At 37.9% G+C, this 18,672-nt stretch overlaps 3 protein-coding genes across 3 annotated transcripts; 2 read left to right on the top strand and 1 right to left on the bottom strand.

The window, feature by feature from the left end:
• Positions 1 to 1,285: 1,285 nt before the first annotated feature.
• On the top strand, positions 1,286 to 7,188 carry LOC126593388 (leucine-rich repeat receptor protein kinase HPCA1-like). Its single transcript, XM_050259442.1, has 19 exons — positions 1,286 to 1,951; positions 2,396 to 2,519; positions 2,632 to 2,703; positions 2,907 to 2,981; positions 3,091 to 3,162; positions 3,253 to 3,414; positions 3,523 to 3,597; positions 3,701 to 3,772; positions 3,872 to 3,943; positions 4,042 to 4,110; positions 4,212 to 4,286; positions 4,381 to 4,452; positions 4,543 to 4,677; positions 4,772 to 5,241; positions 5,332 to 5,481; positions 5,583 to 5,722; positions 5,813 to 6,032; positions 6,140 to 6,375; positions 6,517 to 7,188. The coding sequence occupies exons 1-19, from the start codon at positions 1,864 to 1,866 to the stop codon at positions 7,027 to 7,029; spliced, it is 2,892 nt and encodes a 963-aa protein (XP_050115399.1). The 5' UTR covers positions 1,286 to 1,863; the 3' UTR covers positions 7,030 to 7,188.
• Positions 7,189 to 7,450: 262 nt separating this feature from the next.
• Positions 7,451 to 8,019, bottom strand: LOC126593389 (uncharacterized). Its single transcript, XM_050259443.1, has one exon. It carries the CDS (start codon positions 7,988 to 7,990, stop codon positions 7,610 to 7,612), a length of 381 nt encoding a protein of 126 aa, XP_050115400.1. The 5' UTR covers positions 7,991 to 8,019; the 3' UTR covers positions 7,451 to 7,609.
• A 4,607-nt stretch (positions 8,020 to 12,626) lies between these two features.
• LOC126593379 (probable galacturonosyltransferase 7) lies at positions 12,627 to 18,050 on the top strand. The gene is made up of 10 exons (XM_050259428.1): positions 12,627 to 13,263; positions 13,377 to 13,408; positions 13,517 to 13,567; positions 13,657 to 13,716; positions 15,051 to 15,174; positions 15,269 to 15,318; positions 15,404 to 15,705; positions 16,004 to 16,361; positions 16,453 to 16,971; positions 17,220 to 18,050. Exons 1-10 carry the CDS (start codon positions 13,119 to 13,121, stop codon positions 17,496 to 17,498), a joined length of 1,920 nt encoding a protein of 639 aa, XP_050115385.1. The 5' UTR covers positions 12,627 to 13,118; the 3' UTR covers positions 17,499 to 18,050.
• Positions 18,051 to 18,672: the final 622 nt, after the last annotated feature.

The following is an 18,672-nucleotide window of genomic DNA, read 5'->3' as shown; positions in this document are numbered from 1 at the left end:
GAAAAAAAAAAAAAACTTTAGTTGGAGTTGTTATTGGTGTTTTTTTATTTCCCCAAAGCGTGAGGTATCTCACACCCCGAAGGGTATGACTAATCCCTACTAAGGCGGAAGCAGTGTTCATCTTCATTAATGATTGCTTACGATGACGATCTTCGTGAACCCTGAAAAGACTAAAAGCATTTCAACCGTGCCTGACCACAATCAAATGGCACACGTCATCTCAAAACTTTAGTTGGATTTGTTAGACAATTTGTACTTTATTAGTTTGTGAATTTGGATGTTTTCTAGACACAGTTGCACTCTAGAAATGATGTGGATCTCATCTGTAATTATGTATGCTTGAATGCTAAGAAAAGAAAAGGAGGAAGAAGACCCTACCATGATAAAAATGGCCTCAACCATCACCACCTAGTGGAGGCAACGACATTAGTTACACACACCCCATGGGCATAGGTCGTCTTACTCCTTACTCCTTTTATCCATTTCTTACGGAAACTGGTTCCTAATAAATTAGGGTTTAACTTATATATTGTTTAGATTCTCATGCAACGACGTTAAATTGACAGTATTCATCGTCTTTGATTGCATGTAAGTTTTTCTCGTATTAATTATACAATAATTTATAAGTAAGAAATAATGACTTCAAAGACGGCTTACCATATAAAAAAGAACATTATTTTGAACTCTTTACATATAAGGAGTCTTCTTTCTTCAACTACGGCGAACATCATTTTACTTACAAATTGGCATTTGACAGTTATAAAATAATACATTTGATCAAAATTATCATGTATTATATCTTAATTAGTAAATTGATTAGTGTTTATGTTCTTAACATCTAATCGCTATACCATCATATTTGATTGTTATGTCATCGATACTAACATCAACAATTAATTGGACTTAATTTTCAGATTACTTTATAAAGAATTTTCCAAATAAAACGACCGAACATTGTTCATATTCCATTCAACAAGAAAAGAAAATGGATCAAACCAGGAAGGGTCCCAGCCGAAGGAGCCCCATCGCCTTGATTCTCATGTCAGTCAGCGTTTTGGACCCACTTCCACCTAAAGCCAACTGTACCCATTACATCTCTTGTTTAATTTGCAAGCTATAATCTTAATTAATTTTCATAATTTAATCATCGTGAGACCCTTTTGGTTGTATATTCAAAAGATGCTTGCTTTGTTGGTTGCTTCCTTCACACTGTATTTGTCTTATGCTAATTGTCCGTCAGAAATTGCGCGGGCAGGCGGAGGAAACGGTAAAACCACCCACTGTATTTAATTAACTTAATCACTTTGTTTAACTAAGTTTAACCCCGACAGGTAGTGATGAGGTGATGGTGGTTTTTGTTTTGGACTAACCTGAAAGCTATGATGATTTCGGTTGTTGGGTTTAATCAATTGCTTTGGCTTCTAAGACAAGGCTTAATCATCTAAAAGAAGCTCCAGAAAGCCAGCCCTAACCTTTTTCCTCGTCTCTCTCTGTCTCTCTCTAGATTCTCTCTCTAGATATTCGAGCCTGCCGGGCTTTTTTTGGACAGTTGAAAAAACCCAACTCAGAAAATCCAGCTTCATTGCTCAGAATTAAGCAGAGCTTCCAAGAAAAGCACTTTTTGGTTGCTTGGTGGGAACATGGAGATTTAGCATGTACATGCATGCGTGGGACTCCAGATTTTCCTCATTAAATCAAAATCCAAGTGGTGTAGTGGTTGGTTTGTAGAGTGGAAGAAGAAATATTTGAAAAGTGCTTTTTTTGACATTTGAAGGAAGTAGAATTTTGCACAAATGTGCTTTTGGCTTCTGCTTGTTTGCTGATCGGCCTCACAGACTGATACACCATATCTGCTGATTTGCTATGGCAACCATGCGGTTGCTGCTGCTCTTTCTAGCTTTGTGCTTTTCTAGGCTTCATGTGATCTCCTCTGTTACAGACCCGGATGATGGTATGTATAGTCTTAACTATCAATGATTATTTCTCATATAATTAAATATATATATATGTATTTATATATGTATTTATCTCCTAATTCATGGAAAAATTGGGTTTTGTGTAGTTTCTATTTTTGGTCTATAATTTGAAAGCATACCTTCATATCCGTTGACTTGGGAAATTTTTTTTGTGATATCATGTTCATCCTCCTATTCTCTGCGTCGGTATTCCAAACTAACCATACCCTGTTATGTTGGAAAGTAAAAATTGAGGGCAGTGTGTGATTGGTTTGGGTCCTTGGTGTAGGTTCTCTCTCGGGCGTGTGTGGATACTTAGCGATTAGTCCATTTAATTTAGGTTTAATGTGAATTATTTTGAAGTTTTGGTTAAACTTCGGTCTAAACCCTCATTGTTTCAATTAAGGGTAGTTGATTGACGTATAACTGTGTTGGTTCAGCTAGTGCACTCCAATCCTTGAAGCAGACATGGAGCAATGTTCCACCCAGCTGGGACAAGTCAAGCGATCCGTGTGGGGCGCAATGGGAAGGCGTCACTTGCAACGACTCGAGGGTGACTGCATTGTGAGTGTTGTTCATCCTTGAATTCTGATGTGATCCTTGTAATTACGAGCATTCTCGCTTACTTTCTTAATCAAGTTTTGAACCAGAACCTCTTCTGATTTTCACCGTGCAGGGGATTATCAGCAATAAACGTGAAAGGGAAAATTGAAGGCGACATCGGGGGCCTCTCTGAATTAAGATCCTTGTGAGTAATGATTGTTCCTCATTTCGTACCAGCATTGTGTTTGCAGCATATTATGAACTGAACAACACACAACAAATTTGATGTCTAATTGTAAACATATGCATAAAACATATTTATTTTGCAGTGTCAGTTGTTTTGTTTAGCTAAATCTTGGTTAGGGATGGAATTCTTTTTGTAACGAATCTGAAACATTAACATTGCAGGGATCTTTCATTCAACAAAGGTCTCACCGGTTCTCTCTCTCCGCGATTAGGGGATCTGAGCAAGCTAAACATCCTGTAAGAACAATTTACCAAGCAATTTTTCACATCTGCACCTTTTGAACTTCATATATGCAACATGAGTTTTTATATCAGATAAGTATACGATACTGTTTTCATCTTTTAGGATCCTAGCTGGTTGCAGCTTCACTGGAACTATTCCGAGTGAATTGGGGAATCTAAAAGAGCTAACCTTCTTGTAAGAATCGGACTGATAATTCGTACTGTTATTGCAAACCAATATGATGTTTTACTTTTCAAAAGTTTATATAACTTTTGTTTCTTTCAGGGCTTTGAATACGAATAACTTCACCGGTAGCATACCTGCTTCTTTTGGTAAACTCTCCAACCTCTACTGGCTGGACCTGGCAGACAATCAGTTGACTGGACCTATCCCAGTTTCAACCGCCGTTGCTCCCGGCTTAGACCAACTGGTGAAGGCTAAACATTTGTGAGTGTTTACGTTTTAAAACTCTCCATTCTGAAAAAAAAAAAGTTTCTAGTAAGGATTATGCCACTGCTTATTGCGTAAACATTTAACTGTTATATGAACTTGCAGCCATTTCAACCAGAACCAGCTTTCAGGTATCATTCCAGCCAGACTTTTCAGCTCCAAGATGGTACTGATCCATATGTAAGTTGCTCCGAACAATCAGTTTTTAGTTTTTTCTGGTCCTGTCTATTGGTTTATGTTCTATACTTGTACTCATCAACTGCTTGTCATTCTTTATTTGCAGATTGTTTGATGGAAATAGATTCAGTGGGACTATTCCATCAACAATATTTTCTGTTCAGACTCTTGAGGTTCTGTGAGTGAAAAACCATCTTGATTTTGCTTTTTCTTCTACATTTTAAGTGTAACCGCTTCTTGACACTTATTGGACTAAAACTGTTCTTGTTTGCAACAGTCGGCTTGATAGAAATGCTCTGACGGGACCAGTCTCCTCAAATATCACAAACCTTATAAATCTCGGTGAACTGTGAGTACAACTTCTCCAAGAAAATACTTTGATGTGCTTTTACCATGATCTCAGTGATGGTTAATCAGCTTTTACATGGTTTTTATATTCTCATCCAGAAATTTGGCCTACAACGATTTGAATGGCTCTTTACCCGACTTAACTGGATTGAATTCCCTCAATTATGTGTGAGTACATGGCATAGAGTTGTCATTTGCAATTTCAGATTTCTGTGGGTTGTTCACTTGTCCTTGTGTTGTACTGATATGTCCTAACGGTTTTTCTTCAGAGACCTTAGTAACAACTCCTTTGATCCATCAGAAGCTCCGCTTTGGTTCTCAACCTTACCCTCGCTCACCACTATGTAAGTCTGTAGGAGTTACACGATAATGCCGTAGGAGGTTCTGAAAACTTTATTGTAAAATTTATGTTTAAATTCTCTACTGTTATGACGCCAGCGTTTTAGAATATGGAGCACTTCAAGGGACCGTGCCAGAGAAGATGTTCAGCATTCCGTCATTGGAGCAAGTGTAAGTGTGAGGAGAATATGGAATACTACGTTGAGGTTTTACCATAATTTTAGTAAACTGACCATACATCCTTTTTCCGACTCTTGACAGGAAACTGAAAAACAATGCGTTCAACGATACATTAAACATGGGTGATAGTATCAGTCAGCAACTGACGCTTGTTGATTTGCAGAACAATGATATTCCCAGAATAACTCTGGGTTATGAATACCAAAATACATTAATGTAAGACGGTTTATGCGCCTTGATCTTGATTTTCTACGATATTGTGTTTCTTCCTGGGACGATCTGTCTTAGTTGTCACTTTTACATATTGCAGACTTGTGGGGAACCCGGTGTGCACCAATGGGTCAAGCTCAAATGCTTTCTGTCAGCTTCCACAGCCAAATACGAAACCATATACTACCAGCACGAATTGTCCATCTGCTACATGCCCCGGGGGTCAGCAGCAAAGCCCTCAGAGTTGTCAATGTGGATATCCTTTCGAAGGAACATTGTATTTCCGAGCGCCCTCTTTCAGGGATTTGACAAATGTGAATCTGTTTCACTCACTAGAAATGAGCATATGGGTGAAACTTGGCCTCACTCCCGGTTCAGTGTCGCTTGAAAACCCTTTCTTCGACATCAATGACTATCTTCAAATACATCTGGCACTCTTTCCATCTTCAGGAACACATTTTAATAGGTCAGAGGTTATCAGGATTGGTTTTGATTTGAGCAATCAGACTTACAAGCCGCCGAAGGAGTTTGGACCCTACATTTTTATTCCAGCTCAATATAATTTCCCAGGTAATTTTTAATCGCAGTGTTACTTCATATACATTTTCCCTGCATTAGAAGATCAGCTAAACTGACAGTAAAAAACCCGAATTGTTTCAGACGCGCGTAAAAGCTCTATGAGCACTGGTGTTATTATTGGGATATCAGCTGGTTGTCTCGTTCTTGTTCTGGGCCTTGTGGTATTAGGAATTTACGCCATTAGGCAAAAGAAACGTGCGGAAAGAGCCATTGGATTAAGCAGACCTTTCGGTTAGTAATCATTCATGTTGTGGATAATTGGTAGACTGAAATTCTGTCATTAATACTAGACACTGGTCAGCTTACATTCACTACTCTTCTCTATCGTCCAGCTTCTTGGGCGCCAAGCGGAAAAGATAGTGGCGGTGCACCACAGTTAAAGGGAGCAAGATGGTTTTCGTATGATGAGCTTAAGAAGTGCACCAATAATTTCTCTGACAGTAATGAAATAGGATCTGGTGGCTACGGGAAGGTAAATATTGAACTCGTTCAGTAACATCTATGAAGTTCTGCTTGAAGGTAAAAGATTATTTTCATATACATTTTGGTTGGTTATCCATAGGTTTATAGGGGCATCCTTTCTGATGGACAAGTAATAGCAATCAAAAAAGCTCAGCAAGGATCAATGCAGGGCGGCCTCGAGTTTAAGACTGAAATTGAGTTGCTCTCGCGCGTTCATCACAAAAATGTGGTTGGTCTTTTGGGATTCTGTTTCGAACAAGGAGAGCAGATGCTGGTTTATGAGTTTATGCCTAATGGAACGCTTAGGGAAAGCTTGTTGGGTTAGTTCTGCATTTTACTTTTACTTCATACTTTTTAGTTTTTAATCTGCACTACTGATTTAACTTGTAAAGCGTAATGACGAGCTTTGCTTAAATATGAGTTGCAGGGAGATCTGGTATTTATCTCGATTGGAAGAGGAGACTCCGAATCACTCTTGGCTCGGCAAGAGGACTGGCTTACTTACACGAGCTTGCAAATCCTCCTATAATCCACAGAGATGTTAAGTCCTCCAATATTTTATTAGATGAACATTTAACTGCGAAGGTTGCAGATTTTGGCTTGTCCAAGTTGATCTCTGACAGCGGAAAAGGACATGTCTCGACTCAGGTCAAAGGCACACTGGTAAGCTTTACAATTTGCATTTCGAAACTTATGATTTATAACTGCCTGAAGTGTGATCTGCTAGGGTAAGCGCAAAGCAGGAAAATCGTGTTTTCCAGTTCCAACATTTCTTGTATTGTAAGCTACTGTCTCGACTTTCAGGGATATCTGGATCCTGAGTACTACATGACTCAACAATTGACCGAGAAGAGCGATGTATACAGCTTTGGAGTCGTTATGCTTGAACTGATAACTGCTAGGCAACCGATTGAGAAGGGAAAATACATTGTCCGCGAGGTACGATTAGTGATGGACAAGAATGACGAAGAGCATTGCGGTTTGGGGGACTTAATAGACCGAAGCATTCGAAACTCAGGGACTCTCATCGGGTTTGGGAGGTTCTTGGAGCTAGCCATGCAATGCGTCGAAGATTCAGCTGCAGATCGTCCCACAATGAGTGAACTTGTGAAGGCTATCGAAACCATTCTGCAGAATGATGGGATGAACACAAACTCGACATCAGCATCTTCTTCGGCCACGGATTTTGCAACATCAAAAGGTGCTCCGAAACATCCCTACAACGATGGCTTGCCGAAAAAGGATGTCAATGACAGCTCCGGCACCTTTGATTACAGCGGTGGATATGCAGTTTCAGCGAAGATCGAACCCAAGTAGTAATTATAAGGAGTTCTGCAGAGTTTGGTGTTAATTAATTTCTTTTGTAATTGTAACTTTTTCTATATCCATATATACATAAATATAGCTAAAGAATATGTAATGTTCTTCGTGTCAACAGTCACATAGAAATGTAATCTTTGGTTGGTCTGTTTGAAATTGTTTTTGAAACAGCTGAAAGTGCTTTTTGACAACTAAAAACGCTTCTGATGTAACGCTTCTGGCTACGTTTGACATAAAACTTAAAGTTAAGCATGAGTTGCATACACACTTTCTCGAGAAGTACCTAGATGTTTTTTCAGAAAGCACTTCCAAGTATTTTTCCAAATAATATCATTTATATAACAAATATTTTGAAAAGTTTATGGTAAAACCGGGTGACATAAGCGTTTGTTAGCAGAAATGCTTTCTACAAAAACGGTTTCAAACGTATCTTATGTTTCATAGAGAAGCACTTCCAACTTCAAGCACTTGAATTTCTAATAAAAATTTCGACATTCTTCTAATAAAAGCACTTCTAGCACAAGCGCTTTTGAGTTTTGAGCATACAAAATTACACAGAACCCCGGCAGCTTACAATTCAATCCTCAGCTTCTTTAGAGAATGAAAATATGAGAAACAAGCAAAACGGAACGACAAGAAATGCAGAAATCTTCAGCAACTCCTCACTCTCTTTTGAAATCGCTCCAATCCTCGACCAATCTCCACTGTATCCTGCATCGATGAATCCCAACCCGAACACCGCAACCGCAGCCCTCGCAAGAACCGTGTTCGAAACCCGAATCCTCAACGGAAAGACCAACTGTTGTTCCGGCGATGTCCTCGAATCTTCAGGCATATCTTTCCTTTTGGCTAATAAGAATGTGCCTCCAAATTCCCTGCCATTTTTTCTCTTCAGCAACAGATAAGGTGAGAGGTTGCGGCTACTGCTAAAGATAAGGCTCTTTTCTGCGACCAACATTTTTTCGCTTTTGCTCAACTTCTCAATTGGGTAGCTTATGACTCAGCTATCCGGAAATTTACCAAAAGGGTTGTACCTTTTTTTTTTTTTTTTTTTTACTTTAAAGAAAAGCTTCCGGTACTATTTATTTTAACAAAAAATCACATTTTTATACTAAAAAGTCAATCCTGATACTCTTCACTCTACCCTTTATTTTGTCATTATCGTTAAAACTCAAAGTTTTCAAACATTTTTCATTAGTTTTTTTTTTATTTTTTTTACCAAAACTGTTAAATTAGTTTTGGTGCTAGGCGTCCCGAGAGATTTTTCGATGTGACAAAATTACAGTTTAATATACTAGGGAAATTTTATTAAAACACAGTCAACCTCTTTTTACACCCAACTTTAAAAATATTTTATTCAAATTCCTATTCAACCCTTAGATCATCTCCAATAATTGGGCTAAAAGTCAAATATTTTAGCCCGGAAAATTTAGTTTTTAGCCCAGAAACAATTTTTCTGCTCCAACTGTTATGACCTAAAATTTTAGCCCGAGATTATTAAATAATGAACTTAGGCTATTTTTTTTCTTAAATTAAATTAAAAATAAATAAATATGTAGACTATCATAAATTAATTTTATGAATATTTTAATCTAAAAATATTTTAATTCCGATAAATATTGAAAAATCACTAAATTTTTCACAAAGCAAGCTTTCAACTTTCACTAATCTTTCAACCCTGGGCTAACTTTCAATTCACCAACCGTTTAAACACCAAAATTTCAATTCACCAACCGTTCAACATCAAACTTTCAACTTTCACCGTTAGATTTGAACAAATACATATGTATTTATAGAGTTTTGAGGTGAATTTTGAGTTAAATAATTTTTTGAGCCGTTGGATTTAAATTTGGGCCGTTAGATCTTTTTTTTTTACTATTAGATTTGATTATATTTGATCTCAGCCGTTGGATTCAATGTATTTTAAAATAACATATTCTAAAAAAATTAAATTTGCATATGGACCTGTTTGGACTCAAATTTACACTATCGGCCCGTGTAATCAAGGCCGTTAAGTGAGCATAGCTCCCAACCGTTGGATGGAAAATAAGGGTAATTCTATTTTTAAATGATAATATTATGGTTTTTACCGTAAAAATTATCTTTTGTGAGTTATCTTGACATATTCTTGAATGTGATAAGATAAGATGCAAATTATACCTCCAAGCAAGCGAAACAGTCCGGATTAATTTGGAGTTGTTAGCAATGCAGCGGATTAGAACGGCTTGGGTGTATCTTCAGAAGATTGACATCACATTCGTTGCATGCACCTAGTCTAAAAGTATGGGGGAATGCCAAGATAAAAGTATTGGATAATGGTGACATTTAAGAAGCCTAGGGTGGCTAGGTCTTTTTAGGGTGATGATGATGTTGTCAAACATTATCAAATCAAAGACTAATTGCTCAGAAGAGATTACATGCAAGAGATAGAATTGAAAAGCAATCTGTGGGATATTAAAGATAATATTCTGAGGAATATTATTTTAGCCTGAATGTCACATCAGATATACAACTACTATAAATACAAGAGGTCGTGCACCATTCCAGAGCCCTTCCAATTCAACACACAACTGCCCTGCGCAAACTCTCTCAATAACTTTGAGATTTTTTATTTTCTCTTTTCGCTAACACATCTTCCGTTGGTATCAACAGCATTGTGAAAGCAACCGGTGATATCTTCAATCGGCATAGATAACTCTGTCGCTGTAGAATCAGCCGATCTCGCAGCATCTTCCGTTGACATCAACAGTACTGCGGCGATGACGGTTGGTTACCTATCCAAATCTTGGTCGAAAAGGATTTTTGAATCCTTATTGATCAAGGTCATCTCATTAGCCTTCTCGGCGAAGTGAGGTGTTACAGCTTACTGAGCTCGGCGCATTGCACGCCGAATTATTTTATGATTGGATACTCTCAAGTGGGATTTAGAGTTCGGCATTCAGACGGACGAATCACATTCACTATTAAGACTTATATCCGCTTTGAGTATTTGTGCCCTTACACTTTGGTGTCGATTCGGCATGAGTTTACTCTGACGAATACTGTCACTGTGACCGAATCCGACGACGACGATTCGTGAACTTCGTAAGAATAGTAGCCTTGTCTTCAGGTTCGAGAACCCAAGAGGTCGAGACGTGTTCCTTCCTCGGTCGCAATCGCAAGACGCAGAAGTCAGCTGCACACCCAACGCAACATCAACAAATTTTACTCCTCGGCCGAGCTCGGCCAACAAGTTGGCACGCCCCACATTCACCGAAGGACATAGTTAGCTCATAGATTACTCGGCATGCGCGCCACGTAGGCTTGGTAGTTTTTAGGGTCAACAGGACCGTTGGATCAACCAACTATCCTTAGATCTCAGCCCTTGGTTTAAAAATAGAGTCGTTGGGGTTTTTTGGGTGGCCGACATCCTATGACATAGGGGCACACCCCTGTCGGGCAATGTCTGCAAACCCATCGCGTGGGCGCGTTTGAGAGTGACCGGGCCGAGATTGGCCCAACTGCTCGCGAGTTCACTCGCAAGGGGGAATTTGGCCAAGCTTTGGCATTTGGCTTTTAGCCCTATGTTTTAGCATGGGTTGGAGGATGTTTTGGGGGGGGGGGGAATAAATGGAAAAATTTAGCATTTAGCCCATCATTGGAGATGATCTTATAAAACTGAAAAACAAAAAACAAACTCAAAGTATCTTTTTACACCCACGGTCACTTCCACCTCATGCCCCACCAGAGATTTGCTGGTGATTTTTCAAGGCAACTTCTGCCTTCCATAGCAGCCCATTTACCTTCCACATATGGGTTCATCTCATTTCAATATATTTTTCTTATCTCACATTAATTTGGGGGTAAAGTGCAGAGTTTAAGGGCAAAAATATTAGAGTTGGGTGTGGAAAGAAGCTTTTAAGGTTCAAATAAAATTTCTTAATATATTAACTGTCATAATATAAATGGATGGACAAAAAAAATAAACAAGTATTTGAATTATAATATTTGATGTACCGAAACGTGTTTTCCACACACTAAAATTTTCATCCGGACGCGGAGCCCATGCATGTTATTGCGACAGAAATGTTTTGGACAGCCATAAGTACTTTCGTAATCTTCCTAAAAAAGATTGTTTGAAAACTCAACAGTTGCATTTTAAATGAAAATTCGACTAACACTCAAAATTTATAGTCGGATTTGTAAATTTAAACAAATACAATTATGAAATTGATTTTGTGTCATATTTTCGCTGCAATGTAAGCATTTCACAGATGTTATGACTGAAAAAAACTCCGCCATGGTTAGTTTATGAATTTTGTTGATTCCCAAAACCGGAGATCTTGGAACAACGTAAATCCGACCGTGAATCTGTAAATAATGTAAATAACACAAGATGTATCGTGGTTCACCTCAATATTTGGACTACGTCCACACTGATTATTGTATTTATCTGAGAGGTGAGGGAGATAACCTCTGAATATGAGAGCTTTGAGAGGGGGTGAGAGGGCCTAGGAAAATGGCCTCAGAAATGGCCTCTCCCAATTGGGAGGGTGAAAGGTTATTTTATAGAATAAGGAATCCTCACTTATTACATATTTGCCTCTTCCTTTATCATATAATTACATTTAAGTCATTCGAGTATTTATACGAGGTCTAAATACGGAAGCCCTAAATATGATATAAACAAATTTAATTAAGAACTTGTTTGGATATACTTTTAAAATAACTGAAAGCATTTTTGATGAAAATATTCTTGGAACCAAACCTTAGTAAAAATGCAAGTAAATCCTGAAAAAATACTTAAATTGCTTCTTAGAAGAATCACATAACCAATGCTTCTTGTAGAAAGCACTTCAAGTGCTTTTGAAACCAAAAAATATTTTCTCTAAAAACATTTTTAGTCATTTTAAAAATACATCCAAACGAGTTCTAATATTTTTGGTTGATTTTTATGTTGAAAAGACTAAATACATATTACCCGTATAAAATACAGAACAATTTGCTGAGCTTAGTAGCCGAAACTTGTAAGAGTATGACATTAAAATGAAGGGAACTTTAACGAAAAGTTCCTGCTACTGTTCACTTTAACGAAAAACCACGTTTTTACACTAAAAAATCAATCATGATACTATTCACTTTACCATTTATTTGTCTTTATCGTTAAAACTTAAAATTTTCAAACAATTTTCATTAGTTTTTCTTAAAATAAATTGTTGCTTAGTTACACATAGGCAACAAGATACTCGAGAACAATTTATAAATAATTTAGCTGCGCCTAGCATTAAGGTGATTTGTTGCAATCTTAATTAAAAAAAAAAGTACACGAGAACAATTTATGTTGAACTTATTATGCATAATTATGCGGATAGAAATTTAAATATAAAATTGTATTATTAGATTAGAACGTTACGATAAACTCGTTTTATATAAAAAAAATTTGAAAAAATACAAATTATATAACGTATTATTTCACATCTAATTAAAATTTAAACAAAATAATTAAAATATCACACTTGTATAATGCAAGATAATAGTATACAGATACTAATTGTTGCTTATAAAGGAAGAAAGTCCGGTCACGAACCAAAAATAAAAAACAAACAAAATAAATAAATATCAAGCGAAGGGGTAAAGAATGTAATCCAACCAAAAAGCTCGAGACCACGGTAAGCTCTTCTCTTTTGTTTTCTCTTTATCTTTCCCTCAGAAAATAAGGACAGAATCACAGTTTGTAAGTAGGAAAATCCAATCGGTGCCGGACTGTCCAATCCAGTCCAATCCCGTCCCGTCCTTGATTCGGAATCGCAGTGCGAGACACTCTGAGCTCAGAAACAACCGATCAAATCATTGGAAAGAATGATTCATGCCACAGAGGAAGCACCGCGTTTCGCTTGTTGATGCGACGCCGACCGCGACGGCGATTGGGAGTGCGAGTGCGGGTGGGAGTTCGCATTTGATATCGGCACTGCAACAACCGGAGGGGGAGGAAGAAGAAGGAGGAGGAGGAGGAGGAGGAGGAGGATTGGTGTTGATTATCGTTAATTGTCGTAGATTTGGTGCTTAATTGCGGCAATGAGATCGGATTAGGAGGAGTTGGCGAAGCAATGAAGGGCGGGGTTGCGGGCGGTGGTTATTCCGGGAAGCGGCGATGGAAGGGGCTGGTGATTGGAGTGTTGGGTCTGGTTTTTCTTTCCATGCTCGTTCCTCTTCTCTTCCTTCTCGGCCTTCACAATGGCTTTCACCCTCCCGGTAACTTCCTCTCTCTCTCTAGATCTGTTTCTCTCCGATCCGATTTTGCTTTTGCAATGGTAGTTTTGGATCTCTCTCAAATCTCGATTTGTTCTTTTTGTTCACAAATGCAGGTTATGTACCAGAACAACGAAGTTCGCCTTCAGTAAGAACTAGAACTTTGTTTTGTTAATTTGGAATTGTTTTCTGTTTCCTACATTCTTGTTGTTGATCTGTTTTTAATCCGTTTTTCGGTTTTTCAATTGGGTGTCAGATTGGAGTATATGGTACAAGAATCATCATAAACGCTTCTAATATGTCAGGGGTATACCATACTAGCCACCTTTGTAAATCGAATTCACGAACAGAAACACATTGGTGGAGATAAATTAATGATTTTTTGGTTGCTTGCAGGGGGTTGGTTCGAAGCGTGTAGATGATCTCGTGAAAAAGTTCGCACCAACCCTTTCAAAGGTTTGATTCGTTGCACACTGCTCTGATGTTTGTTTCTTTATGGTACCCCTGCTTTCCATTTGATTACTTCGTGTTTGGGCGATTACAATGCGTAATTAGTTAAAGGAAAATAGGCTTCTAGATGAATCATCACTATTACGCTTTCAGACGACTTTTACTGAAATGTGTGGTATTTGTTGATAAAGGGAATAGTTTTGTGTTGATATTCTCTTGCTAGTAGACCTTGGGCCTCATTTTAGATGAATTATGCTAGGAATTTGTTCATCTCATTAAGGGTCGTTATCCCGAAAAGTCTAATTTTTATTAACGTGTGAGGGCCTAAGGGGTGACACAGAATTTACCAGGATCTATTCTTCTGGCCATGTGCCTGTGCCTACGATATTCATCAACTTCCTCATCCACCCTGGTCATCTAAGAACTTTTAAGTGTTGGCTTGGTCCTCTAAAAAGTGCTAAACTATGGGAAAATACAACAAAATACACAATCAGCTCTGAAATATTCGAGTACGGCACCTTTTAATTCATCACAACAAATTAATGAGTCACATGCAATTAGCAGGTTTTGATTTTTCTTTCTCTATGTTTAGGATACATTAACTGGATTAACATGCCAATGGGCTTTGGATTATTCTAACACATCTAAGAGTTCTTCAGGAGGATGTGCTTTAGACCTTTTAGATCAGGAGCTTGAGGAATAAACACTACAGTAATCAGTAGACACTTCCTTTTGAATTAGGACAAGTACAACCGTATTGTTCAGTAACTGAAGATCATAAGCTTTTATGGATGAATTGTTTTCAATAAAAAAATATGGAAAGAAAAAAAATGAATAAATCATTTTAAACTGCATTTGGTTGGTTCTTGTAGAATTGTGTACCTTAGGAGAAGCTGAAAACTAGTTATGGGCACATACAAATTTGCTTTTTTCTACACGTCTTGGCATTTAATCCATCTTTGAAACGAGGAAAGTAAAGATCCACAGTGAAGAAATGTCGTTATGATTTACCATACTAGTTTCTCCATCTGGGCTTCTATATGTTTCACGGGTCTTCCCTCCTTTCATAGTTGCTGCCTAATTAACAGAATTTGTATCTTGGGACACCCATGTATCCAGGTTCATGTGGGTCGGCTTAAGGCAGCCATTCACTAACCCATGATGTGAGAATTAATTTTTTGACTCTGAAACGTTTGGCATGTAAGACCTATAGGAACCATTGCAGGAATATTTTATTCATTTGGTCTACAAACATGGTCAATAATTTGAGGATGTGATGCAGGCATCTAAAGTCATCAGTGACCTGATTTTTTTCTCTACCTTTATTTATTTTGTGCCAGGATATACTAAAGAATATTTCGCATAAAGCTATTTCACATCAAGCCAAAAATGAAACCAAAAATGTCAATGCCGTCCATAACAATGAACAAGCCAGTGCCGTCCACAATAATGAACAAGCAAAAGGTCTGTTAATGTTGAATGCCTTCTAAGGTTTGTCTATCCTTTTTACTTGCCATGTAATAGATATTAAATTAAATTTTATTTTTAATAACTGCAGGATATTCAGTGCCACCTCATGATGATCCGCAATCACAACCCATTGAAAATGTATGTATAAGTCAGTCCTTTTCTTTTCTGAAGTCCTTGTATAGTTATCGTCTTCTCCTCTGTTTAATTTGAATCTTTTTGGCAGAACTCTAAAGCTGGTGACTCAGCTCAAATCATTGATTATGCCAAAGGTGGTGTGGATCAAAGTGGAAAATCATGTGAGTTGAAGTTTGGGAGCTACTGCCTTTGGCGTGAACAACATAGAGAAGACATGAAGGATGCTATGGTGAAGAGATTGAAGGATCAATTATTTGTAGCTCGAGCATATTTTCCTAGTATAGCGAAACTTTCATCACAGGACAAGTTGTCTCGTGAGATGAGACAAAATATTCAGGAGGTGGAGCGTGTACTTAGTGAAAGTACTACAGATGCTGATCTTCCCCCACAGTAAGTTATGGAAACTATTTGTGATTTCCCCATTTTCCACTCAATGACAACATAAAAGGGTTTTGTACTTGCAATTGATGTTTTAAGATCTACTGGTTGAATTTCGTTGTCGCATCGCCTTGAAAATGCGAAAGTAATTCATTCTTTATTTCTTGCAAATTTGTGCTGCTGTTTTATTTTTCGAACCTTGTTCTAGGGACAGTCCGATACTGGTTTTCTTAGATTTCTTTTTTCATGGGCATTGACAATGTGTCCGGCTTCCCCGCTGAACTAAGCACATGGCCAATTGTTTCATCAGGATTAAGAAGAAGCTACAAAGGTTGCAAGCTTCAACAGCCAAAGCCAAAACATTCCATGTGGATTGTAATAATGTTGACAAGAAACTGAGACAAATATATGACATGACTGAGGATGAAGCTAACTTCCACATGAGACAAAGTGTCTTTCTCTACCAACTTGCTGTCCAGACGATGCCAAAGAGCCACCACTGCCTGTCAATGAGGCTGACTGTGGAATATTTCAGATCTCCTTTTGACGATACCGACTCCTCTCTGGCTGACAAATACATTGATCGTACATTGCAGCACTATGTCATATTCTCCACTAATGTACTTGCATCGTCAGTTGTAATCAACTCAACTGTAATGCATGCAGAAGTATGTATTAGTTATTCTCTCATACGTATTTCGCTGCTAATTAGCTTCACTTCTAGTGATGATCCCGATTAAATTTTTTTCCATGTTTCAGGATAGCAGGAAACTTGTTTTTCATGTGCTGACAGATCAAGAGAATTACTTTGCTATGAAACTATGGTTTTTCAGAAATACTTACAAGGAAGCCACAGTTGAGGTGTTAAACATGGAGCAGCTTAATCTGGACAACCGCAAACTCTATCTTTCACTGCCTTTGGAGTTCTTTGTCTCCTATAGCATTGATGCCCAATCTAGGACCGAATACTTATCTACTTTTTCTCATTCGCACTATCTTCTCCCTGAGATATTCCAGAATTTGGAGAAAGTTGTGGTTCTGGATGATGATGTTGTTGTCCAGCAGGACTTGTCTGCACTATGGAGCCTCAACATGGAAGGGAAAGTTAATGCTGCTGTGCAGTTGTGCTCAGTGAAGTTGAGTCTGCTGAAGAGTGTTCTTGGCAAGAACAGTTTCGATAAAAATTCATGCGCTTGGATGTCTGGATTGAATGTGATTGATCTGGTTAAGTGGAGAGAGCTCGATCTCACTGAAACTTACAAAAAGTTTGTAACGGAGGTGAGTGACATTTTAAGTTCACCTAATACCTATGATCGTTGCAATTATTTTAACTATCTTTGGAAAAGAGGGGGTAAAAACATTAACCTTAGCTTGAGTTAGGATTGAATGCTTGACCCCGTTGGGTTTCATGATCTTTGGTGAAATGTTATCGTCATTGAAAACCATTTCAACAATTTTTATGTCTAGCTTTTGGTTTGCTAATACAATTGTCTGTGAGCCATTCGCATTTTCTGATTTATTTGCAGGTGATGACGCAAGAGGGAGTAAATGAAGCTGCCGCACTACATGCAAGTTTGCTTACCTTTCGGGACTTGATTTATCCTCTTGACGGTTCTTGGGCTCTCTCTGGGCTAGGTCATGACTATAACATAGATGTTTATCCGATAAAGAAAGCTGCAGTGTTGCACTATAACGGGAAGATGAAACCTTGGCTTGAGTTAGGGATCCCAAAATATAAACGATACTGGAAGATTTTTCTGAGCCGAGAAGATCAGTTCTTGAGCGACTGCAACGTGAATTCATGATGAGCTGATTGTCCGTGTTCACTACCAGATTTTATATGAAGCATGGGGCTCCTGAAGCACTTACCGATGGATGCCTTATTTTACCGGTGCTGAGAATTTTTCATCAAAGCTTCCAAGGCAGAGGAAGTGATAGCCGCCCAGAGTTTCACAAACACACAAGTGTGATTTTTTTGGTAAATAAAAAACTCAAAACATTTATTTTTCTTTCTGGAAAGAGCAGAAGGACGAAGCTCCCGGGATGGCAGCTTAAGCTTCCGAGGTTACCGGATTAGGAGAACGAAGGGCGATTTCGACGGGCAAATCCGGTGGAAGTGATGATTTGAAGGGGAGATTTTCTGCTTAGGGGAAAGCTGTGCAAATAATTATGTGCACACAGGAAAGGGTGGCTAGCTACTATTTCTTCTGAGATTGTATTTTTATTTTATTTAATTTTTTTCAACTTTTGTTTTTCTTAGGTGATATCAGTGGACTAACTACTTTATAATTTGTATCAGCTTTGTTGTTCTCTGACAAATCAATTCAATTACCATTAGTAAAAGTGTGTGTTGTCAACTTCCTCTTCAGATCTTTACTTTTTTTCATTCTTTGTGTGTTTGTGCTTATTAAATGAAAGATACGTCAGAAATGAGAATGACACTTGAAATGATGTCTCACGATAGGGTTTGGGTTGCGTGTTAATGCAACATGGTAAGATAGTAGCTTATGCTTTTCGACAATTAAGAAGCACGAGTTGAACACGACCCAACTCAGAAGTGGCGAAGTTTTCGATTAATGACTTTTGGTGTAGGTTTAGAGTTATTTAACTGCTCTAGGTGAGCTCAAGCATACTTGAGGATGGTTTGGTCACCTCTCGAAGGATCTTGAGTGGCTATATTTTTAAATCTTGGTTTTTTTTTTTTTTTTTTTTTGAGAAATGCTAGCAACCTTTGCACTTATCTTTACTTTTAGACAGTTTTACTTTATTAAACGTCGTGTTATTTTTTACACAAAAACCAGACATTTAATGTCTTTGAAATTATATTTTATGCTTTGCATCTTTAATCCCTAGCTGAAATTATTAAAATGTCTTGTTTTTATGTACAAAATGATACATAATATTTGATAAAAGTGAAAAGGTCTAAATGCAAAAGTTATCGCAAATGTTACTAGGGCTCCCAAAAAAGACTAGTGTTCC

The sequence above is a fragment of the Malus sylvestris genome, chromosome 12 (assembly GCF_916048215.2).
Source record: "Malus sylvestris chromosome 12, drMalSylv7.2, whole genome shotgun sequence".
Lineage (NCBI taxonomy): Eukaryota > Viridiplantae > Streptophyta > Magnoliopsida > Rosales > Rosaceae > Malus > Malus sylvestris.
The sequence above is the reverse complement of the archived record's forward strand: the minus strand, read 5'-3'. Positions and strand labels throughout refer to the sequence as shown.

What these genes read in the sequence shown, in the direction of transcription:
- LOC126593389 (XM_050259443.1), bottom strand. Translation starts at nt 7,990, where the DNA reads ATGTTGGTCGCAGAAAAGAGCCTTATCTTTAGCAGTAGCCGCAACCTC.
- LOC126593388 (XM_050259442.1), top strand. Translation starts at nt 1,864, where the DNA reads ATGGCAACCATGCGGTTGCTGCTGCTCTTTCTAGCTTTGTGCTTTTCT. An exon ending in AAGATGGTACTGATCCATAT is followed by an intron (nt 3,598 to 3,700) that starts GTAAGTTGCTCC and finishes CTTTATTTGCAG; the next exon opens with ATTGTTTGATGGAAATAGAT. An exon ending in GTTCAGACTCTTGAGGTTCT is followed by an intron (nt 3,773 to 3,871) that starts GTGAGTGAAAAA and finishes TGTTTGCAACAG; the next exon opens with TCGGCTTGATAGAAATGCTC.
- LOC126593379 (XM_050259428.1), top strand. Translation starts at nt 13,119, where the DNA reads ATGAAGGGCGGGGTTGCGGGCGGTGGTTATTCCGGGAAGCGGCGATGG. An exon ending in AACAACGAAGTTCGCCTTCA is followed by an intron (nt 13,409 to 13,516) that starts GTAAGAACTAGA and finishes ATTGGGTGTCAG; the next exon opens with ATTGGAGTATATGGTACAAG. An exon ending in AATCACAACCCATTGAAAAT is followed by an intron (nt 15,319 to 15,403) that starts GTATGTATAAGT and finishes TCTTTTTGGCAG; the next exon opens with AACTCTAAAGCTGGTGACTC.